Source organism: Mya arenaria, chromosome 3 (assembly GCF_026914265.1).
Source record: "Mya arenaria isolate MELC-2E11 chromosome 3, ASM2691426v1".
Taxonomy (NCBI): domain Eukaryota; kingdom Metazoa; phylum Mollusca; class Bivalvia; order Myida; family Myidae; genus Mya; species Mya arenaria.
In genome coordinates, this window is record NC_069124.1 from 57,943,055 (window position 1) to 57,968,029 (window position 24,975).

The following is a 24,975-nucleotide window of genomic DNA, read 5'->3' on the forward strand; positions in this document are numbered from 1 at the left end:
CCTAGATGCTGCCATGACCAATGGGTATAAAGAAAATGTTAGATAAGGATTTATAAAAAGGTCATCGACGGGTATCTCCTTATCCAAACTCGTAACAAAAGCATGTTAATCATACGTCAACTCTCCGTCTCCTGGAGTTCACGGACACAGTCATTCATTAGAGTACTTTTGGAACGGTTATTAGCAAGGTATAGAGTTTAAATTTAATGAAAAACTATTTAACAAAAAGAGTCATAAAACACGAAATGGACTTTTTAATAGGTTAAGCGAGGGCGATTTCAAGGTGTCATGGAGAAAAACTTCATTTGATATTCATTAAAATTCAGTATTTAACAAAAAACTAATAAAATATAAGTATCCTTTTACCGCTTTGATAGCAAGACTATTTTGACGTTAAGCTGCGAGCGGTACAATGTAATGCGATAGGCGGGTAGGTGGATTATAGAGAAGTATATAAAATGTTGGCTAGTGTAACCAACTCCTGACTTCTGTGGCTTTCTGTACGTGATGTTGGAGCTGCTTGCACGTTCTCTGTGAACTGTGAGATTGTGTTTGGAATACTGGTTTACCATCTGGAACTATTACAGGTTTGATAGTTTGGGGTGGGGATTGCGATATTTTTTATTGCATTAATAATAATTGAATAACTCGTGTGTTTTTTTGTTTTAAGCATGACGAAAATAAATTTTCTTAAGGTTAAGAAATCATTTGAAATATAATCGTTTAATGTTTATAAATGTTTAAATAAAATTCAGGCTTCGTCTTCGGCTTTGGTTTTATTTTATAAATTTTAAAAAAGTACTATTATTTCGTAATATTAATCATAAATGTTAAAATGCATTGGCTCACTACATATATGTAAAAGCTCTTAAAAAGAGTAACTGAATCAGACTTTATGTGTTCTATATTGAACTGACTAATACTGGCAACCATTTGAAGTATTAAAACGTTAAATATTAAATGTTTTGTTGCAATTATTCAGTAGCATGACAACGTGTTGAATAAAACAAAGCATGGTTTAGGAGATTAGCTGAAAAAACAGTGTTTAAATTATGCATTTGTTATTCAGTAATTATAATTATTATGATTTATTATTATTATTATTATTATTATTATTATTATTATTATTATTATTATTATTATTATTATTATTGTTGTTATTATAATTATAATTTTTATTATTATTATTATTATTATTATTATTATTATTATTATTATTATTATTATTATTATTATTATTATTACTAATATTATTATTATTACTTTTAGTATTATTAAAATTATGTTCAGAGCAATATAACATTGTTTCGAGATCATTTTTTGCAATATGTTTCAGTGGTCTTCTTTTAAAGAGAATGCTTATTTGTGTATTTGTGCATGACGGTGATTAATGTGAGGTTACTAAAAGATAATAGAATTCATCTTGGGAAGTATTCACAAACTTTCGCATTCAGTGAAATGTTAAACTGTAATATTTATTTTCGCTTTCTCATGATGTATAGAGGTTTATATTTCTTGGTATGAGTTAAGGAAACCAGTATTAGCAAGTTGCAGAATTGAGAACGTCTGTTTAAGAGTGGGATTGTTATACGTGTATTTATTTAACTAGCTTGCTGTATTGGTCAACGACTGTATTACCTATGCTATATAATCTGGCACAACAAGTTCTAAAATATACAGAAAATATTGTCTCATGTTAAAGCTACAAACTGATGTCCCAGGTGTAAACCAGAAACTAAGGTCCACCAACTATGGTCGTCCACCAAGTATGGTCCACCAACTATAGTTGGTCCACCAGCTATGGTCTACCGGTGGACGATGGTCCACCAACTATGGTCCATCAGCTATGGTCCACCAACTATGGTTCACAAACTATTGTCCACTAGCTATGGTCCACCAACTATGGTCCACCAACTATGCACCAACTATGGTCCACCAACTATGATCCCAGCTATAACCCGCAAACCATATCATTAAAAAGTCCTTTTTCTGCGCTAGTACAAAAGTACTTTTCATACTGAAAATAAAACAGCATGAAGGGTTAACGACCAAACATAATTATGTTTCAATCTGTAAGGCACCCTTTGAATCCATAATATGTACGAGATAATGTTCCTTATTTCTTATTGTTCCTCAGTAATGAAATGTGTCAATCAACAGAAACTGTAAAACCTAGCATAATCTTCTAAGAAATTACATAGCAAAAAAATGCGTCTGATAGACCGGTTGCGTTCCTATTTACCAGGAAACCTAATTATATTATTATATGAAGCATCAAGGTGTTGTAATTCTGTAAGCAGATGCTGTATTTGTTCAAAACTGTAACAATAATTTATTAAGCAATTGAGGGATATGTTAAAGGTATATGTTATAATCTAGCTCTTTCATAGAGGTTTACTCATAGGTGGCAGTATCAGTTACAGATGAGAACAAGGGTGGTCTAGAGGTATGTGTGTCCGCCTCCCAACTAACAGGTTGTGGACTCGATCCCCACTTTGTGTATTTCACATGGCCGCCGCTCAAAATTGAAACCCGGGAAACAGAATCGACAATAATTCTATTAGCTATCAGCTTTCTCCACACTTGAGCATAAACTAAACCTAGTTAAATATTTGGAACACATGTTTATATTAGGATATACTTATATATGTATGATAAAATAATCTTATTATATCCATAACTATATTTTTACCATTTCTGGCTTATACTGTCACCTGTGGGTTTATTGTTTAAAGCTTAATATTGATATACAGTGTGCAGTACGCCTACTTAGTTTATTCAGCTGCCTTGTTATTTCGACATGCGCGCGTGTGGTTAACGCTGTTTGTTGGATACATTTTATAAAATACAGAAAACCAAAGCCTTCAGTTTACTCTACTAGTATAGGTGACTGACAAATCATCATGTACTTTTAAAATATTGTTTAACTGGAGAAGATCGTTGTCATGCAGTCCATTACAATGTTTTAGTTATTGATTTCTTCATCTGTATGCGATGAAATAGTTAGATTACATGAAGTAAATTCTAACAGTTAGATTACATGAAGTAAATTCTTTATAATTAAGAATGGGTGGAGTAAGCGTAGCGAACGAGCCTTTCTTAATCACTAAGATATTACTTCAGGTCATCTAACTGACTAAGAATACAACTTTGTTGGCTGATACATTGTCAAGGCAATTTCGCAAGGATTGTGTATCGGATAAGTGGCAGTAGGCGGACCTTTAAAAGTGAAACTCTTAATGATTCAGCCTAGTAATTATGAGTGCCATTCTGCAATATTATTTGCTTAAAATGTAGGTTGTATTCTAAAATAGATTTGATCCAATTTCCATCGAAATGAAAAATGTCGTATTGTAAACAAAAAATTCCAGCGCTTGATTACATTCTAAAAATTGCGCTTGTTTGAAACTGAAAAATAACCTTCACAGCATGATAAAGCATTGATCAAGATTTTGCACAATCTTTCATTTTAATCTGGTTGTGTTGTTGCATTTTGTTCAGACGTGGTTTATGAATCAAGAAAGATTTTGTGCACATTATGAACATTTAATAATATTCCGTGAAGGTAAGCCATTGTTCTTAATTTATGCTTGATTGTTCCATTTAATGGTAAATGTGAACTGCAGTTCACAGGAAATGTACACGTCTTGAAATGATATCTTAATCAGATCCTAATTAGTTGCAAGCTAGATCATCAGATTATGTTAACTGGTTTAATTTGTTATAATACTGTGTCTAGTTCAAACGATGACATACTAAGGGCGTTTTTGTAAATTCCAAACTAGTTTTGGTTTCGTGAGTTTAAGTGGTTTGGAAACCTGTGTCGAAAGTTTGGTTTGAAGTAACAAATCGATGGCACCATTTAAAAAGGCCGAACCTACTTTTTTTGCTATTTCGGGGTTTTCATCTTTTTATTTACACATTTTAGTTTGCCGCCTTTTCTGAAAACACCGGACTTAACAGCCAATAGAAATTGAGTTTACTGGTGCAGAAAACCCCGAACCTACATGTCATTGTATATGACATTTTATATTGTTTTTTGTATCTCCTGAAAAAGTACAAAAATGTAAGTTCAGTATATTTAAATGGTGCCATCGATTAATGCATGGTCACGTTTGTGTTCAGCCTCAACAGCATGATGGAGCGTCGTCATATAGCCTCATTTCTACATTTCTTTAAAACAATTTTACCGCAGATTGTCGTTTGCCTGTGTTAAAGCGACACTCTTATTTAATTCAATACATACACATGTATAACAAACATCAATTTTGACTGATAAACCTTTAACTACTTACTAAATAATGCATTTATGGAAAATATTAATTACTGATAACAAGATTGTAACCGTGTATTTAATAGCAGAGAGCGCAAAAATATTAAATGATTGGTGAATGATAAAAGATTTACTATGGTCTACTTTAGTCTCATAGGTAGAAATACCGTATTTTATGCGTATTTCTTTCAAATTCAACTCGGTATCCTTCATAAGAACCATTGTTTTCGACATTTATTCATCTTTGTTGGAATATTTAAACAATATTATTAATTGTGGTGAATCTTATTTGGGAGTAAGAGTGCATCTTTAACTAAATGGTGTTCCAACTCGTGTGACAGATCACTCACTGTCCGCCGTAGGCTTTGTTCGAAGTTTAGTTTTTAGATGGAATGAATCAATGAGGACGTTTCGATAGTTTCAAAAACTGGTTTCGGTTTTCGTGAAACAAACGATAAAACTGGTTTTCATTTTATTTGAAACTTCACAACAATGCACAGTACGTGAATTCAATATAAAGCCAAAACAAGTTAATTACCAACAAACACGCCCTACATGTAGGAGAGGTTCAATGTATCCTTCAACAACGTGTTTGTTTGTCAAAACGACCGTTTATTAGTTTGTCCTTGGTATTTGTTTCATGACCGAGAGGCTTTTTAAAAAGCTCTTTTAACTGATTTCACGATAAGTTGGCGTGGACAAAACACAACGATAACACCTTTACCTGACCTCAAAATCCTTGTCATATGATTTGTGATGGGGTTAAAGAAGGGGGGGTTAACCCGTCTAGTGTTGGAAGGGTTCTACAGTGTACTTTGGAAGGCAACCTTTTGAAGTTTGAATCTTACCATCATTGGTTTTCAGCTTAAGCCTCGTTATCCCTTAAAAGCTGCACTCTCACAGATTGAACGTTTTGACAAAAAAATTTTTGTCTTGGAACGATGCAATTTTTGAGAACACCAATGGAAACTAGTTATATAAGACTGCTGACAAAAAATTAGATCGCAGATTTTTATATTTAAGTTTAAAAATGATGTTTTAAGCATTTTTCTCAAACCTTTAGTAACGGTTTAAGCCATAAAACATTAATTTTCGAACGGAAATATGAAAATCTACGATCTGATTTTTGTCAACAATTTTATATCAGTCATTGGTTTGCAGATATTAACGCAAAGATTTGCTCTTTCCAAGACAAAAAATAAAAAAGTTGTAAAAATGGTAAATCTGTGAGAGTGCAGCTTTAATTATATTAATGGTATGAGCCCAACGCATAGAGGTGTATCGTATTATTTTCTACTTGAGAACACGGAACTCATTTATAAAATGATAACTGGTATAATAAATAAAGCCTGCGATGAGGATATTATCTTAAAGACATCTGCAAGCTCCGAGCAAGGTGTGTATTCATGCTGAAAGTCTATTCATAATATAAAGATAAACATGATGTATGACCAATAATTAAAATATAATTGGAACGCAGTCAATTCATGATTGACATTGGGGTCACTGTGTTCCAGTCTTTGCCCTTTTTACAAAATACGAGTAAACCTAGGGCAGGGAGAACATGCATGGTAGACTATAGCTTAACTTATGTTTCAAATCAGCTTTTAATTCAAGATATTTAAAGTATCAAAGCGCATGTTGCAGCAATGCACTATTGAAAACACTGCAATTCGATCCGTCAATACCTTGTCTTCGTCTTAAACAAAAATAGCGTTTGTGTCGTCGGGCAGTGGGTACATCGGCAGTAAAGTACTTGCATTTTCATTTTGCTTTTTGCATCTAAAGTCAACCTTAATGAGAGGAAAGTCAAAAGAAAACTTAAAAACAGCTGATTAAATTGTAAAAGTACAACTTTATTCAGAAGAAAATAGTTGAAGCAGTCATATCATACAGTTAGGTATCTTGTACTTTTATACTTCAAAATAGCGAACTTGCAAGATTTAATTGATTAATTATAATAACAATAATAATAACAAGAATGCAGGCACTGATAAGATAGATCTTTATTACAACAATAAAAACACCATACAGATTTATGTAGAAGTTCTATAAAGAATTGTTATTGCCACAGACCACTTAATATTTATATATCTATACTTTTTATTTCCTTGTTTTTGTCTTATTCTGTTTAGAGTACTCATCTGTATAATCTTGGCAGCATGCACGTTTTTCATAAACGTCATATTAAGTAGACATTACAAAACTTATTGAGTTGAATGAAAAAAGGGGCAAAAGTTTTCCCGTAAAATTAATATTCCATTTCGTCTCCTGGTTTATGTCTGGCATTCTCACGTCTGCAGTTTCGTACGCATAAATCCGAACAAAAATTTACAATTTGTTTCCGCGTTTTATTTGTACTCAGGTTCACGTATTTTACAAGGGAACAATTATTGAAAGAAACAAAGATATACTGAACATTTTCTGTATTAAAGGGACTAGACACCAGATGATAATGCAAGAATTTTTTTTGGTCAATAACATACATAAAATTGACATTGTTGTGTACAACGCATTGAACATTGCTTACTGGTGCATAACATCGCTTACGACTCATGCATCTTTCGTAGTTTTTACGCATTTTTCCGGTTCGAAGAACGGGTTTGTCTACCACGTTCATCCCAGTAAGTTCGAAAATAGCGTCGGGATATTTACTGGTACTCATGAACAGAAATAGTTTTTACTGGGAAACCAGTATGCGCCATTTTTAAACGGGAAACATCAGATGATACAGCAACATGATAGTTGCGTTTATTCCGCCTTCTATCATGTAAAATGATGTATTATCGGCCTCCTACTTGCTTGCATTGACAATTTTAAGCTTGTTTTGGGGAAATACTGTTATTGCCGATGTTAGGGCCATCTGGTGTGAAGTTCCTTTAAGATTTATAACCACTGGTAAAAAAGAAGAATATAAAACAAGCTGATTTCATGAAAGCAGTGCAAATTAAGCTTTGTTGTACCTTGACAGTAAATTAATACCCACTCATAAAATACGAGAATACCATTTTACTATTTAAATTTGTATAAGGAAATTAATTCAAAGTGAGTTTAGGTATTATATCACGAAACTACAAACACCCAGGTAGATTTAACAGAAGTAATTAAATCGCAAAAACAGTTCGTATGTAATATGCAGGTGCTTGATGTTGATAAACGAGGCGGCAATACATACATATCAAGCTGATCTTTATATCGTCGGCAAATTAGTTCAGCACCTTTCAACTTCTTTGATCATTTCAAGTCAATTGCCAGATAGCTCATGTTTTCTTAATCTAATGGGGTTTTAAACAGTTTTTCATTACAAATGTTTGCAATTTACTGTATCGGTGAATTAGTGAAATTGTTTTTGTTTTTTTATTTGAACTGGAAAATTTGGTAGAAGGTGGTATGATAGAGGAACTCTGTGTTTAGACCATGAACTGTATCGGCCATTATGTAATTAAGAAGTGACCCATGATTCCATGATGGATCACTGGTTATCGCCTACTGCTCTCAGCATGGGACCTCTTGATATGTCATTCAGTTCACAAGAAGAAGTAATAGTAAGATGACATGAAGTAAATTCTTAATGATAAAAAATGGGCGGAGTAAGCGTAGGGAACGTGCTCTTCTTGATCATTAAGATATTACTCCCGTTCATCTTACTGACTTGGAGTACAACCTCACTGGCTGAACCATTGAGAGATGTATCGGATGAGTGGCAGTATGGGAACCTTTAAACACCCACGAAAATTGAAATTCTTAATGGTCAAATCTAGTACTTCGTGATTGCGTATCTGCAATCTCATTGACAGAAAATGAAGGTTGGATTCTAATGGAGCGTTTGTGTTTGGGATGGCACGGGGACTCATTGTAGCGGTAAATAAAGATCGCGCGAAGTCCTGTTGGTCTGCAAATCAGTACTTATTAAAATGAAAATATAAATTTCAGAATGTCCGGGGCAGTGTGGATGGTGGCTTGTTTGTTGTGGCTGCTCTCGCCCGTAAACGTCCATGGCGCCTGGAAGTACTCCCGGAAAACGCGGAAAGGTCCCAGCGCTCAGTACCAGAACGACGCTGCGGCATACGGGTATGTTCTTTTATATGCGGCAGATTTCAGTATTCGGCTCTCTTTTTTCAAGACTAAACTTCTTCTAACTAAATGAAAATATTCATAAACTTAATAGAAATGTATCTTGATTTTCGGACGTTACCCGGTGCTGGTGTTGGTAAAATTGATATACAATATTGTTTCTTAGTAAAAAAATAATTTCTTTTTGGCGTCTTATACAAGGGTTTTGACTGACAGGACTCGCCTGACTATAAACAGTGGCATTGTTTAGTAAAAAAATATTACCGTCGAAACCCGCTATCTCGATGTCCTTGGTACTTTGGAAATACTCCGAGATAATGAACATTCGATATAACCGACAAACAAAATGTGTAAAACTTATCCATAAACATTCGAAAACTGTTCGACATAACCAGAACATCGAGATAACAGAGTTCGACATAGCAAGTATCCACTGTACATTCAAATAAAAGCGAAGATGTACATGTACTTTTATTCAGAAAATATGCGTGCAAGATTCTTTTAAAGTCAGACAATTGTGCAGTGTCTCATTTCTGTAAAAAAATGCGATATGCATGCAACATGTCAAGATCTTTCAACGTTAATGCTGAAAAAAAAAATCCACCACAAGCAAACCTCGTCAATGAAACCCATTTCCAGCCACACACATTGCTGACATCAGGCCTAATTCTATTTAGTGTCAAAATGGCCTTTTCAAACAAACTCGCCTCTAAACAGTGCGGCAATGTGAACCATGCAAATGTAGCCGTGCACGGTATGAAAACAATCGTTAAAGTACAAGCAAGTGCACGGTATGAAAACAATCGTTAAAGTACAAGCAAGGAGTTGATTTAGCAACTGTGAGTAAGAAATAGGTAGGCAGCTAGTTTTTATGGCCACTAGGCGGTATTTAGTCTAGCAGTAAAATACGTACTAGACAGATAAAGTCTGAGATTGGTTCAGCTAACAGTGTCCATACAACACTTGTTGTATATGTATAATTTTGGATAGTGACTTGTAATTGTGATAATTGAGAGTCTTTCGATGCGTTTTGTACCAAATAATCGCAGCCATGCCCAGAAGTGAGCTTTTAGATGTAAACATATATCATTCTCAGTGTCTGTCAACGTAACGCTGTCCTAAGCCATTCTGTTGTGCGGGTGACGCGGAATGTTTGGCTCATTTGTCACCAAAATACATAAAATGTCCTTAATTGTCACCAGCATTACGTTTGAAACGCTGTAAAGGCCTAAAGCACCATTCAGCGCTCGAAGTACGATGTGCCTGGCAGTGGCTGGTATATAAACAAGTGATTGACAGAAGCTATTTGACCCGGCGAGTCAGGCTTTGTTCTCATGTGTTTTTAATGAGTCCTCTTTGTTACTAAATCCCATATCCTTTTTGTCTTATAATGTTCAGAATGCGCCAATAACACCCAGATAATGAGAGGAAGATTGTTTGGATAACCCCTCAGAGTGGGTTACGAGAGAATTGCAAAAAGGTGTTGTAGCGTAAATCTAAAGCAAATTTGTAGTTCGGCAAAGTTTCCAGAAGAAATACTGTTTTGTTTCTATAGCTGAGATACCTGTTCAAGTCCCCATAAATTGTCTGCATTTCGAAGCGAACAGACATTAAAGGAGCAATATAGTTTCATACTAGATAGATGCACAAAAGAAATTATAATAAGTTATAATGCATAATTTTGTTGAACTCATTTGACTTTTAATGACTTAAACAAAAAAGCATATGATTTGTTTACAGATGCACCATATTAGCCTGTATACATATTAGCCTGTATACATATTAGCCTGTATACATGGGCTTTTTGCCTACGTGGCCACAACTTCTCCAGTTAAAATCAGCTTAAGTATTTCAGTATTGGTATCAATATGCTTATCCTCATGAGTATAACTCTGCCTTAAATAGTTTTAGAGTTATGCCCCTTTATCAACTTACAAAGTAATTGATTGGCATTCTCTCGAAATGGTTATGATGTGTATTCATTCGACACCTCTTTATTTCGATTTTTTTTTATTTATGGTTATATTTAAATGTATTCAAAAGTGAATGGTGCATAGTCGAAAAAAACCCTGAGTCGAATAACAGTTATCTCAAATATGTTCAACTTTATTTTACCACCCAGCTAAGTTTTCCCAGCAAATTAAACTTTCAAAGCTTCAAAGGAATAGCGTGAATTTCTGCGAAATTTAGAATTGATTAGTCTAGATCTGATACGAACTTGGAACCGTGTTTTTTCCAATCATTTGTCACCGTGGTTAAGCGTTTGAGTGTTTCTGCAGATTTATATCGCACATGTTGGCAACCTGCAGTGTGTGTGCATGGTTTAATGTAATTTAATTGTTTAATTGTGGACATTTATTCACAGTATATTCACTGTAAGTTTCATGCGTTTTAAAGGATACAACAATCTTGAGGTCTTCAAACCTCCATCAAAACAAAAACAAGAGCGTTGAACGTTTGCACATTTTTTCGCACTGTCCCCATAAATGAATAGGTACCAATGACGCTAGAATATGATTAACAGCTTTCGGGACAAGTAGGTTTTAAAGGGCCAGGGCTGGTATTCAATGTTGGTCTTAATTGGATCTAAGAAAGGTGTAGACTTCTTGCTATAAATAACAAACTAATATTACGAATGAAGTCAGTGATGTATGACCATAAGATTGACATACGTTAAAAATATTGAAGAACCACCCCTGATTCCCAAAAATACGAGCTGCGATATATGAATCCTAGAAGTTCAACCTATTGGATGTCTACGTCTTTCTGACTTTGAGTCGGGGATTTGTTTCTCGCAGACAGGAATGCAAATTGAATTTCGATTTAAGATTGAGGGTGAATTAGATGTGTAATCAAAAATTCTACTGTAATTCGCGGCGGGAAATTCTCCAGATATTTGTTGGAGTTCAGAATTGATCAAATATACATGATTTTTCTGACACTTTCATTGTTCATTTATTGTCAGTTACCTCCATTCGCTCAACACATGCTGCAATACATTTTGATATGGTTGTTGAATTCGCTCATTGAATGAACAAAAGTTTTCTCATCCGGTTTTGGCATATTAAGACAAAAAAATACATCCTGCACACATTAAATTAAAACTGCCCGATTTGAAAAGATGGGTTTAAGTAATGCACAGATTTTAAGTGTGTTTTTCTGTATCTATTATAACTTGAATTTATTTTAACATGAAGCAATTTTAAGTGCATCAGTCAACTGTACCGCAGACCACAGTGCGCAGACTCTCGACATTGTTCCTCATTTGAAAATCATTCACGGACAAATGTGATTTATTTTTAGGAAAACACATTATTAATGTCAAACTGTATATCAACGCTGTATTGAAAGGCGAATTACTTTCACATTCTGCACAACTATGAAGGATATCAACTTTTTGTTGCATTTGCGGGGTTTTGCTCGCACGAACATGTTACCATGCTATGAGATTGGAGATAAATATATGATAGGGAGAGCTTTTATTACGGTTTTATGAGATATTATCATGCGGAATGTTTTCTTTTATGATTAACGTAACTTGATTGTCATGTCAGCAACAAACAGTGCTTACAAACGAGAGTGTTATTACGAAGTTGCATGCTACCAGCGTATTATACACCGATTTGTCCAACAAATGACTATTTCAACGCACCTGTTAGTCAGTCACCGGTGTATTTAGGACAAATTACTCGTCAAAGAACAGAAATTAATGATCTTTGTTCCGGTCGATGTCAACCACTGTAAACACACGTTGTACGAGATATCGTTTGAGGTTCAACATAATATGAGAGATGCCACTATCAAAAGTAACCATAAGCAGAAGATGTCATCTTCATCATCATCATCATCATCATCATCATCGTCGTCGCCGCCGTATTTTCGTCGTCGACATCATCGCCACCATCATCACCACAATCATCATCAGCAGCAGCATCAGCAGCAGCAGTAGTAGCAACAGCATTATTTTCGTCGTCGTTTTCGTCGTTTACCAATTAGCGTGTTTTCATAGAACAATGTTTAAGTTTTCCTTTATTGTTTGTAGGGAAGTTAACAACATTAGCAATCATGAAGACATTATTATGTCCAACTGAATGTTGACAGATACATGTGGTTGATGTATAGGATCCTAAGCACCTTTCTGAATGCTGAAAACATAATTATACCCCCACAAACGAAGTTTGAAGGGGTATATAGGAGTGAGCTTGTCGGTCGGTCGGTCGGTCGGTCGGTCGGTCGGTCTGTCGGTTTCCATGGTTTCCGGACGATAACTCATGAAAGGCTAGACAGATTTGAAAAAAAATTTGGTACACAGGTGTAACATCAGAAGATACAGGTCAAGTTCGATATTGGGGCTGGTGGGGCCAAGGTCAAGGTCACTGTTACTTAAAATAGAAAAACGGTTTTTGGACGATAACTCATGAAAGGCTTGACAGATTTGAAAAAAAATTGGTACACAGGTGTAACATCAGAAGATACTGGTCAAGTTCGATATTGGGGCTGGTGGGACCAAGGTCAAGGTCACTGTTACTAAAAATAGAAAAACGGTTTCCGGACGATAACTCATGAAAGGCTTGCCAGATTTGAAAAATGTTTGGTACACAGGTGTAACATCAAAAGATACAGGTCAAGTTCGATATTGGGGCTGGTGGGGCCAAGGTCAAGGTCACTGTTACTAAAAATAGAAAAACTGTTTCCAAACGATAACTCATGAAAGGCTTGACAAATTTGAAAAACAATTTGGTACACAGGTGTAGCATCAGAAGAAACAGGTCAAGTTCGATATTGGGGCTGGTGGGACCAAGGTCAAGGTCACTGTTTCTAAAAAAATAAAAACGGTTTTTTGACGATAACTCATGAGAGGCTAAACGGATTTGAACAATTTTTGGTATACAGGTGTAACATCAGAAGATACAGATCAAGTTCAATATTGGGGCTGGTGGGGTCAAGGTCACTGTTACTAAAAATAGAAAAATGGTTTCCAGACGATAACTCATGAAAGGCTTGACAGATTTGAACATTTTTTGGTACACAGGTGTAACATCAGAAGATACAGGTCAAGTTCGATATTGGGGCTGGTGGGGCCAAGGTCAAAGTCACTGTTACTAAAAATAGAAACATGGTTTCTGCTTCATAACTTTAATTGGGCATGAGATATTGTGGTGAAACTTGCTGTATAGGCAGCCTCTGTGAAGACAATGCTTGTGATTGAAAATGGGGCCAGTGGAGTAAAGGTTTTTGTGCACTGTTACGAAAATAGAAAAACGGTGTCCGGACAAACAATACATGCATGATAAAAGAAGATGCAGTGTGCAGTAACCTTGGAGTTATGGCCTCTTTCCAAAGGAATGGTTTGCCATTCCTGTGTCCAGGCGGCATTTGGGGGTATTCGTCACTCCTGTGACAGCTCTAGTTATATATTGACGAGTATTTTTGTCTTTAACTCAACCGTATTTATATTTGCGTGTCTAGAATAAGAATAGGATACCGCGTTTTCAACGGTCTAGCAGGTGTAACACCTCTTATAATAATAAATCTACTTTAAATGTTAAAATCATTTTATTTTATTTCTTTGAGGGAAAACGATCGCCTCAGATGAAAAACGTTTATATTACGTAAACTGTAAAATAAATGGCATTACAAAGTTTTACGAAACCAATCAAAATTTGGTATCTCATATTCACAAGTTAACGTGCCTTAAAGGACAGTGGAAGTTCATGAACGTAAGGAGTCATATGGCAAGAGATATTGTCTTGAGTTGATTGCAGGATCAAATTCTGCCTTCCCCATTTACTGTCAATTCATCATTATTTACGACAAGTATACTCTTTTAGAGATTATATCTGCCGGACATATCTATTCAAAACCGAACGATAATTAGCTCGCTGAAATTATTTAACACAACAATTATTTGTCATATTTTCCGCCGGCTGAACTTTATGAAATGCCTCACCTGCGTACAAAGGCTACCACAATTATGGAATCCAACAAGAACCATTACGGTTATAATTGTTGCAATACTAATTTATATTGAAGGAAATACCTCATAAATCAAACCTGGTTGACATGTAAATCATATCAGTTTTGTTAATATACATTGCAAGTTCAATATTGGAATAAAATGAAATGAATCATGCATTTTTTGTAGACATTTTATTATATTTTTCTCCTAACCTTCCGATGTGTTTTTTTACAAATCAGATGTCTGTGATTGTACAAATGGTATTCATGATGTATGATTTATGCCATGTCGTTTTTTTATGCCAGAACGCCGTATTCTTTATTTTTTATATCAGCATTAGCAGCCAATTTTACAGAACTTTTTAAGTTTTGATTTGGTTAAAGTTTGCGAACTTATTTATTGATTGGTCAATATTTATCCAAAAAATACTGTTGACCAATCATATTGTTTGATTTTTTAATAGCAAACTAGCCAAACGATAACCTGTGGATTACTTATCCAGTCACAGTTTTTACGACGGTTGCCAGTGTATTTGTGGTGTATTTGTCGTTTTGGCGTATGAAAGACATATATAATGCGCACATTCTTGTCGAACATAGTTGAAAATCTGCATTATCCATATATGTGTAATACGTCTGCGTATGCTTAGCGAAAGCCCGCCAACAAGTCAGAACGGTAAGAACACATTTGGTCATTCTGGCGTAATGGCTTGTTGGAACAGATGTGTGTGTGGGAGGTATGGTCAGCGGTGGGATGGATATGGGGGGAGGGTGCGGTCGGCGTTGGGACGGACTTCGGGGGAAGGGGAGAGAAGGATATGGTCGGCGGTGGGATGGATGTGGGGGAAGGGTGTGATCGGCGGTGGAATGGATGTGTAAAGAAGTGTAACCGGAGGTGGGATAGATGTGGAGGACGGGTATGGTCGACGGTGGAATGGATGTGTAATGAAGTGTAAGCGGAGTTGGGATAGATGTGGAGGACGGGTATGGTCGTCGGTGGAATGGATGTGTAATGAAGTGTAACCGGAGGTGGGATAGATGTGGAGGACGGGTATGGTCGGCGGTGGAATGGATGTGGCGGAAGGGTGTAAGCGGCGATGGGATAGATGTGGATGACGGGTATGGATGGCGGTGGAATGGATGTGGGGAAAGGGTGTAAGAGGCAGTGGGATAAAGGTGTAGGGAAGGGTGTGGGCGGCGGTTGGATGGATGTGGACAGAACTAAATGGAAAATAAGCCATCACATTTGCATTAGATTCTCTGGAATTAAAATGTAAAGATGTTCTGCAACAAGGTCATAATCGCGTTTTTTTATTTTAGTTCCTATAACTATGGCATAATTCCAGTTCTTTACATCCTCAAGGTCCCTTACTATGGGAAAATCAGCTTTCCTGGACTATGACGGTTTTGCATGTTTTTCCAAGGCCTTTGGCAATAAGGAGTTGAGGTTGAATGTTTTAGTTCTCTTGCTAATGTATTGCTTCTAACTCCAGACCTAACGTGTGTGCGGTGCAGGAAGTGTTCAAGACGGGCGAGAAGTTCTACCCGGACTGTGTTAGGAAACGCATCAAGAAAGTCTGCGGAACACCAACGTACGTACAATCTGTCATCTTTAGAATCTTAAAATAAAAAAACGAACGTAAAGTCTGCATTCGTTAGACCACAACAACATAGGTACAATCTATCATCCTTGCAACAACAAAAACAACAACAACGTACGTTTAGTCTGTCATCTCTAGAACACAAATGTACATCTGACATCTTAAGAACACTAACGTATGTACAGACTGCCATCTTCAGAACACCAACTTTCGTTCAATTTGTCATATTTAGAACCGCGAAGAACATTCTGTCTTTTAAGTAAAGAACAGCAAGGTACGAAAAATCTGTCATATTAAGAACACCAGCGTACATACAGTCTGTAATCTTTAGAACACAGCAACGTACGTATTTAGTGTGTCGTTTGAGTACACTAGTGTGACATCTTCCCTTTATCATAATATATCCTTAAGATTTGTACCTAAATTACATGTCTATGATATCTTCTACACACCGTTGAGCGACAATACGCTTTCATGAGAATCTTTGTCAGTTACAAATCTCTCTTACAAAACCATCCCCAAGTTAAATCCCTTCATGGAACTGATCAATGGTAAACAGTTGTTTGGGATCCCTTTGCCTAAGTGAATATGTTTAGGTTTTATCTGTGTGTTTTTGTTTAATACGTCGCAGGTTTGTACGATACGAGTGCTGTTGTGGGTTTGGAGCCATGGACGGTCACGAGGGCTGCCCTGCCTGTAAGTATGCAAGACAACAGTAGGATATTTGGTACAATAAACATCATCAGAGTCAAGTACACGGTCAACCTATTTGCCTTTATTACCTTTGCCGAGTATAGTTTTCTATCATAGAATTGTTTTGCTAATTCTTATACCATAACTTTAGACCAGACGAGCGATCATTCATGATTCTACATGAACAAACCCCTCTGTGAGAGTGTGTGTGGGTTCGTGTTAAATTTAAGAGCACCAGCAGAGGGCTTGTTCGCTCACCGATGCTTTTTTTTCAGTGCAGCCAACTAAGAACATCCGGGAGACGCTGACGGACCTAGGGGTGACCGAGTTCACCAAGCTTCTCAAGAACACTGAGCTGGAGTACAAACTGAGGGAGACAGGCGCTTTTACAGTGTTTGCGCCCATTGATAAGGCGTTCGAAAGTATCACGCAGGATCAGCGGTAAGCAGAACTCCGCAACATTGGTACAATATATTGATGCACCTTGTTATTTTTATTATACCTTTGAATTAAGAAAATTGAGAATAAAACCTTGATTTAGAAAAAAAAACAATTGTTTATTTAACGGGTGTGTCACTAGTAATTGACAATGTTTTGACTAAAGAATAGAAAGTTCCAAATTGAAAATCATTTTATACACAGTTTACTTTCCTCACCGGTTGTACGAATCCAGTATCATGTCGTCTGATATTTGCATCTTTTTTTCACAGACAACGCGTGTTTCCGTGGACGTACAACGCACTATCACTCTTGCACTACCACGTTGCGCCCGGTTGGCACCACTCAGACCACTTCCGGGGATTGCAGCTGCTGCCGTCCCTCTATTACGGTCTCAAACCACTCAGCATTTCCGGCCGCTCAAAACAGGATGTAAGCATGTACGACACTACTCTACACTTGAATTGTTTTGGATGTGTTCATATTAAAACACTTTTGTAATTTTGCAGAAGACAGATTACGTTCCTTCGAAAATAACTTTATTCTAGCAATTACATTATAGTTAGAGCTTTACAATTTTACATTATTTAGAGCTGCAAAGCCCTGTACAAATGCACATCAACTCATTATAATTATATATATTACTAGCTTTTAATAACATTTCTGATCCAACCGTATACGTCATATAAAACATGGACGCCTTCTGTGGTCATGTAGATATTATTTCCTATTGGATATGTGGCCAAAACTGATAAAATTGATGACATTCTACCATGATCTAGTTCCATGTTTATTAAGCGAATTTTGGCATATACAACTTCGCAATTCAGCAATTTATCCAGTAGAACGATGACTCTATCACTTGTGTGGATCACATTCATTACCATAACGATTTATTTATTTTAATATCATTTAAATATTTAAAAAGCTTAACATTTTGCAAGCTCTCTTTGATATGTCTTGCATGCGAAATAGTTTAATACATAAATATAAAAACATGATTACAGTGCTTACTGGGTTTAATAAGACATCAAAGTTCGCGCCATTAACCGCTTATCACAATTGCTGATTTCAGATGCACACTGTCAACTGTGCCCGGCTGATCAAAGGGAACATCCTTGCCTCAAATGGTGTCATACATCTCATTGATCAGGTATTTAAATACTTTACTTAACATTTGGCTTAAACTTTATTAATTTAAATGGAGAGGTATTAAATTGTGCTTGGCGGGTATGGTATACAATTGGTATTTTTAGTTACTTTTAAATAGTTGTAGATCTTCGCGATGATCTTCTTATGTAATGATTTGCATATCATTAATCTGAAGTCGACCCAGCTGTTCATGTTACCGTACACCGATAATGAAAGGTTGCCAGAGTGGTACACTATGTCAAACAAATGCTAAAGGCCTTTCTGGAGATTGAGACGATGTTGGCAACGGTCCCTCTGTGAACAAATGGAACGCTTCTATAGGGCAAAGTACAATGATTGTCTTACATTGTTTGATTTGAACATCAAATGCATTCGGAACTCCTCGGCCATTTTCCATCGAAAACAACCTCGGATGTATATAAATGGTTTTCAATGCCAGAAATCTTTACAATTAATTTAATTACGCTACAAGTAAATCGCGTAGTAATTTCCATAGAGCAGTTATACTTAATGACTTTACTCTTGAAAACCTTATTATTTATGCAAAGTTACACTTTACTGGCAATTAATTTAAACTTAGTTATAAAACTACACGTTAAAACATTACAATTAATTTTTACTATTATTTACGAAATAAATAAAATATAAATAAATACGAACTAATTCTACTGATAAACCGGTATACATCTGAGTTTGTATTTGATTGAAAATGGCCGAGGAATTCCGAATGATAAAAAAGTCACATCTTGGTCTCTATCCGACTATCCGATTATTTACATGTAAACTGTACAATAAATGGTGCTAATGATTAATTGTGAATATGTTCAACCCCTCATAAATGCAGCGTCTCTGGTGTCGTCTGTTCCAGGTTTTGCAGACGTTTGACCTGTTCGGAAACATTACGGACGTTATGTTCCGTCAGACCGAACAGTTCTCGCAGTTCATCCAGGTTCTCTACACGGCGGAAATGTTCCCCATGCTGCGCGCCGACGGCCCCTTCACAGTGTTCGCACCCAGCAACTACGCCTTCTCCCGCCTCCCAAAGCTTGTGCTGGAGAGGGTACTTCGTGAGCAGAAGACTGCTGAAGGTAAACATAAAGTCTTTTGGCTAGAAGCTCTCCTAAGATAACATAGCGTTACCTTATATAATGATCAGCGTTCACATTCGGAACTCCTCGGCCATTTTTATCAAAAACATTCTCGGATGTATTTGGACGGTTTACATACTCAAAAAGCGGTACGTTTAAGTCCGCCGCAAATAGATCGCGTAGTAATTTTATTTAGCAGTTAAACTTTATGACTTGGGAATCTTAATTATGTTTGCAATAATACCCTTCACTGGCAATCAATTTAAACTTAGATCAATTAATACAACTCTAAAACACTACATTTAATTTATGGTATAATTCAAAAATTTACGAACTACTTCAACTAATGTATCGGCATACATCCGAGGATGTTTTTGATAGAAATGGCCGAATAGCTCCGAATGCAGCGTTCGCTGACTACTTAAAACAATGAGGTCTCATTCTTTCATTTCTATCGAAAATGCAGTACACTCAAATGGTTAAGTTACTAAATTATATCCGCTGAAATCAACTTGATCTTTTCTCGTGACTACTATGTATAGTATTTCAGCTTACTATAGTAAATGATTTCAAGATTATCATGTATGACATACGTTTTTACTACGTCTGAGACTAATGCTATAATGCTATCATTTATTCCTACCAGCGGTTATTATGCATCACACAGCGCCGAGGATCTACTGCGCCTCCGCCAACGTGGACAAGACGTCAGTCACCATGCTGGACGGCTCAAAACAAAAGATGTCGTGCAAAAAGAGTGGACAGTTTCTCCACAACTCACAGATCGTCAAGGCGGACCTCCTCGCCGGAAATGGCGTAGTACACATCATCAATAAAATACAGTTACCTAACTTTGGTACTTCTTTATTCGAGTACAGTTTTTCTATTACATTTGTTTAGTTTATCTGCAAATAACCATGTAAAAATAAATATGTATTTCTTCTGATTTGAGGACGCTGTTCGCGCATACGTCAACTATTATGTATTTGTTCTGATGTATGTGCGCGGTTTGTGCGTACATCAGTAAGTGTTATACTTAATTAGGAAATGCAAAACAGAAGAATAAAGCAAACGTAAAACCTATGTTTAACATACGTCATTTCATGACCTAACGGTTGATAAAAAATAAAACTACATCCGTTGCTTTGTTTCTGAAAGAAATATTATAATTCCAAATTGCAGTTAAGACGTTGGACGTGGCGGCACGTGACCTGCACGTGACCAAGTTCCTGCAGCTGGCATATGAGATGGGTCTGCTGGACAAGCTACAGACGGACACAGAGATGACGCTCTTTGCTCCGTCAGATAAGGCGTTTGGAGGTACGCTAGCTGCGTTTTCATTTTAACTCTTGTGTTGTTCTTGTTGTTGTTTTTTTTAAAAAGGGCGAGTTTGCATTTTTGCGGCACGCAGAAACGTTAACCGTTGTCTGTCATTCAAAAAGCGTTTGAGAAAGTATAAAGAAAATATGTACAGGTATAAGTATATGGTGATGACACGTTCAAGTACATGTGTGCAGAACTCCAACTCTAGTTAAACTATTTGTGGAGTTAAGCCCCTTAATTCACTTAGAAAAGAACGGTTGTGTATTTACATACGGTTGTGGCGCTCGTGTTTGGCATCCAATGCTCAAACACTTATCATGGATAAGATATGGCATCCTTTAACATGGGTAGGATATTGCATCCTTTAACATGGATATGATATGGCATCCTTTAACATGGGTAAGATATGGCATCCTTTAACATGGGTAGGATATGGCAGCCTTTAACATGGGTAGGATATGGCATTCTTTAATGGATATGATATGGCATCCTTTAACATGGGTAGGATATGGCATCCTTTAACATGGATATGATATGGCAGCCTTTAACATGGGTAGGATATGGCATCCTTTAACATGGATATGATATGGCATCCTTTAACATGGGTAGGATATGGCATCCTTTAACATGGGTAGGATATGGCATCCTTTAACATGGGTAAGATATGGCATCCTTTAACATGGGTAGGATATGGCATCCTTTAACATGGGTAGGATATGGCAGCCTTTAACATGGGTAGGATATGGCATCCTTTAACATGGGTAGGATATGGCATCCTTTAACATGGGTAGGATATGGCATCCTTTAACATGGGTAGGATATGGCAGCCTTTAACATGGGTAGGATATGGCATCCTTTAACATGGGTAGGATGGTAGGATATGGCATCCTTTAACATGGGTAGGATATGGCAGCCTTTAACATGGGTAGGATATGGCAGCCTTTAACATGGGTAGGATATGGCATCCTTTAACATGGGTAGGATATGGCATCCTTTAACATGGGTAGGATATGGCATCCTTTTGTGATTGTGAATGAGGTATAGCTGTGAAAGATCATTAAATATAGCGGTGAAAATATCGCGGTCTTACAATTAAAATGTTACATTTACTGACGTTGTCATTCTACGTTACAGATATGCCAAAGAACAAACGAAGGGAACTGTTTTCCGACCCTCTACTTTTCACCACAATATTCGACTATGCGTTAACCATTGGAAAAATAAGAACGGAAAATTTTGTTGGAGATAGCGGAATCATTATGAACTCCGGGAGTGTTCTTAAACTAGCAATTCATAAAGATGTAAGTATTGCTATTATAGACGTAAGCCACATTAAAGTGTTCGTAATATTGCATCTTCGGTAATCAACAACAGCCGATCTAAAAAAAAAATCTATCAGAAAATCTTCTAGTATTAAATGAAAAACAAGATTTTCTTTTAAGCGATCTGTACTAGAAACCTAGAGCAGTGAAGCAGGGGTTGAAGCTAATCCAGTAAAATATTGTGTTTTTATCCTGTCAAAACACATAATTTCGTATTTTACGTTTTCTTGCATGAATATTGCAATAAAAACAAGGAAAATCCATTACTCAGAAAACGACCATTGTCTGCTGGCTAGTGTTTGTGCCATGACGATTGTGTCAATTAATAGTGACTGGAAAAAATGTCATTCCCTAGAAACAATTTAAACCCAAATCTAACTTTTGCAGGGTATTTTGGTAGACGACGCAGCCATTACCTCACCCGACCATGAGTGTAGTAACGGGGTTGTCCATGTGATTGACAAGGTCCTTTACCCACCAACCGACAACATCTACAACATCCTACACACGATGGATGAGCTCAGATTCAGGTAGCTTAACTCCTCATTTTTTTAATTAGTCAAACGTTTAGTTGTCCAAGTGTATGTCACCTGCCTATGGAAATACATATACTCTGAGATCTAGGGGTTTTTTTTATAAAATATTAATAGAACATTTAATCCAGCGCGATGTGTAAATGGTTCTAAATGAAGCGTTGTTAAAATTGCAAAGTATTATTATTATTATTATTATTATGTATTATATTTTCTGTCCTATATTTATAGAAAAATTAAAATCAATAAAATGACCGCAATCAACTAGTGTTGTGTGTTCATGACCCCATTTCTCACTACTGTAATATACTATTTTCAGCATATTCAGAAAAGGAGTAGAGGTAGCGGGTCTAGATGGGTTACTGTCAGACTCAGACCGATCCCTAACCGTGTTCGTGCCTACTGACCAGGCGTTTGCTAAACTTCCCCAGTGGCATCTTGACGAGCTTTTCGACGATAGTAAAAAGTTAAAAATGGTACACAAACCCTAAACATAAAATAAATCCTTACTTTGTAGCATCTCCGTATTTTATTTTTAATAGATTAAATAGTTTACTATTCGTATAAAGTTCTAAATCATATGATTATTTTTCAAACGTTTAGGATTTTGTACAATAATATAATGATTGACATATGGTCAGTCAAAGGTGGGGTTGAAATGTTAAACTGATTGAATGATAGTCGTATCTATTTTTTCTGTTTTCAGCACATCCAAAATCATATTGTAAACAGATACGTTGAACATCGATCCATCGCCGAGGACTCAGTTCTGTTGATAGAATCAATGCAGGGGGAGAGACTATTGTTTCAGCGAGCAAAAGACAAATACATGCTGAACACATATTCTGACATATTGGACTCGCCCATTTTTGCCACAAATGGCGTCATTTATGTCGTGGACCGCGTGTTTGAATGTGCATGCAAAACGGACCCTAGCTGAACATAGTGAATATGATTTGAAAGTACGAACTGGGGATGTGTCTCAAACACAGTGTTATTGATCTCAATGGTTGCAAACAGCTCAACAGGGACCGAGGAAGTGGAGATTGTACATGTACATGTTGTAATTATATAAATGCAGTGTTTGCGTTCTGAGAACGTCAGACGGTTATTGGCCAGTGAACTTATGGCATACAGTCGATGTTTTACATTTTTTGTTTCAGGGATAAGTACACATTATGTTTATTTCTTAACATGATATATTTGTTTTGTTTGTATTATTATTTAACTTGAAATAAATGAAAAAAAATATTAATATAGAATAAAAGTAAATAATTATTTAACTCCCCATAGTAAGGGGACTTAACAAATCCTATTATATCGCTCACATAAATACAATTGTCTTTCAATGTTAATTAAGTCTTCAAAATATATTGACAAACATTCTTACCAAGTGTGATGACAATAGGGTAAAAAAGTTGACCTGTTGTGTGACTGGTGTGTCCTTTATTCCAATATGACATCAAATTTGGAAAAAAACACATACTAAATGAAGTTTCATGGAAATTTGGAAGGAAATAATTGATTGAACATATAGTTAAATGAACTTCCTAACATGGCCCATAAACGGTTAGTTTTATATTACAATTATACAGCAATTGTCCTGACTTCATCTCAATCAGGAGTGGGGTTAAAGGTTGTATCTTGGTATTTTGTTCTAATTAGAGCTAATTACCCCCCTTTTGACCTGACATCATCAAATTACCTATGATTGAAATCGACAAGGAACTTGAACAGACAAACATTTAAAGCGAGTTCATCAACGTTAAATTGATTTTTAACAATAAGCCTACATTAACTAACATGCCTTTTGTACATACGAGTTGAAGTTGACATTGGGACACTCGTTCTCACGTTTCATGAAGATCGGGTGGAACATACTGCTGATAGAGGGCCAACATGAATAGGAAGGTAAGAAGGTCATTGCTATGGTACGGGTAAGGTTAGCCTTTAGGATGGTTACCTTTATTATATCAACAGGATAACTTACCTAAAATTTGCACACCATCTGCATACCTATTTTCTGTACATTGCATATGTAATCACGATATTACTCGCATGAATGTACCGTATATGAATTTCAATGTCAACGATATTTCCTAAAATATCCCACAATAGTAGCGAAGACCCGACAAACATCTATAAAAAAAACTAGCGTGAATATGATGTAATATATGGCAAAACTACACCTGATTATGGTCAAAGTGCCACTATAGTTTTTAAACAAGACAAAAAACATTCCAACCTCTTGACAAAATTTACATTTACTTTTGTCCAACAAATGAGATGAAAAAAATACCAAGACATTGATAGAATACTGGATATTGTAAGTTAAACAACCTTCAATGTGAATAAGAATATAAGGTTACCACGGATACCCGAACAAACATTACAACAACAAAATCAAACCGAACCACACACGCTGCTTGTACTGAAATATCTCACAATAAGAATATAAGGATACCACGGATACACGAACAGACATTACAACAACAAGCACACACCGAACACCACACGCTT

General features: G+C 36.2%; 1 protein-coding gene across 1 annotated transcript; it reads left to right on the plus strand.

Annotated features, from left to right (window-relative positions):
- The first annotated feature begins 451 nt into the window (after positions 1 to 451).
- LOC128228421 (periostin-like) lies at positions 452 to 23,704 on the plus strand. Its single transcript, XM_052939724.1, has 14 exons — positions 452 to 587; positions 8,207 to 8,344; positions 15,799 to 15,897; positions 16,538 to 16,602; positions 16,875 to 17,040; positions 17,310 to 17,469; positions 18,113 to 18,190; positions 19,058 to 19,277; positions 19,924 to 20,133; positions 20,460 to 20,597; positions 21,735 to 21,901; positions 22,310 to 22,452; positions 22,775 to 22,931; positions 23,162 to 23,704. Exons 2-14 carry the CDS (start codon positions 8,208 to 8,210, stop codon positions 23,393 to 23,395), a joined length of 1,974 nt encoding a protein of 657 aa, XP_052795684.1. The 5' UTR covers positions 452 to 587; position 8,207; the 3' UTR covers positions 23,396 to 23,704.
- The last annotated feature ends 1,271 nt before the right edge of the window (positions 23,705 to 24,975 follow it).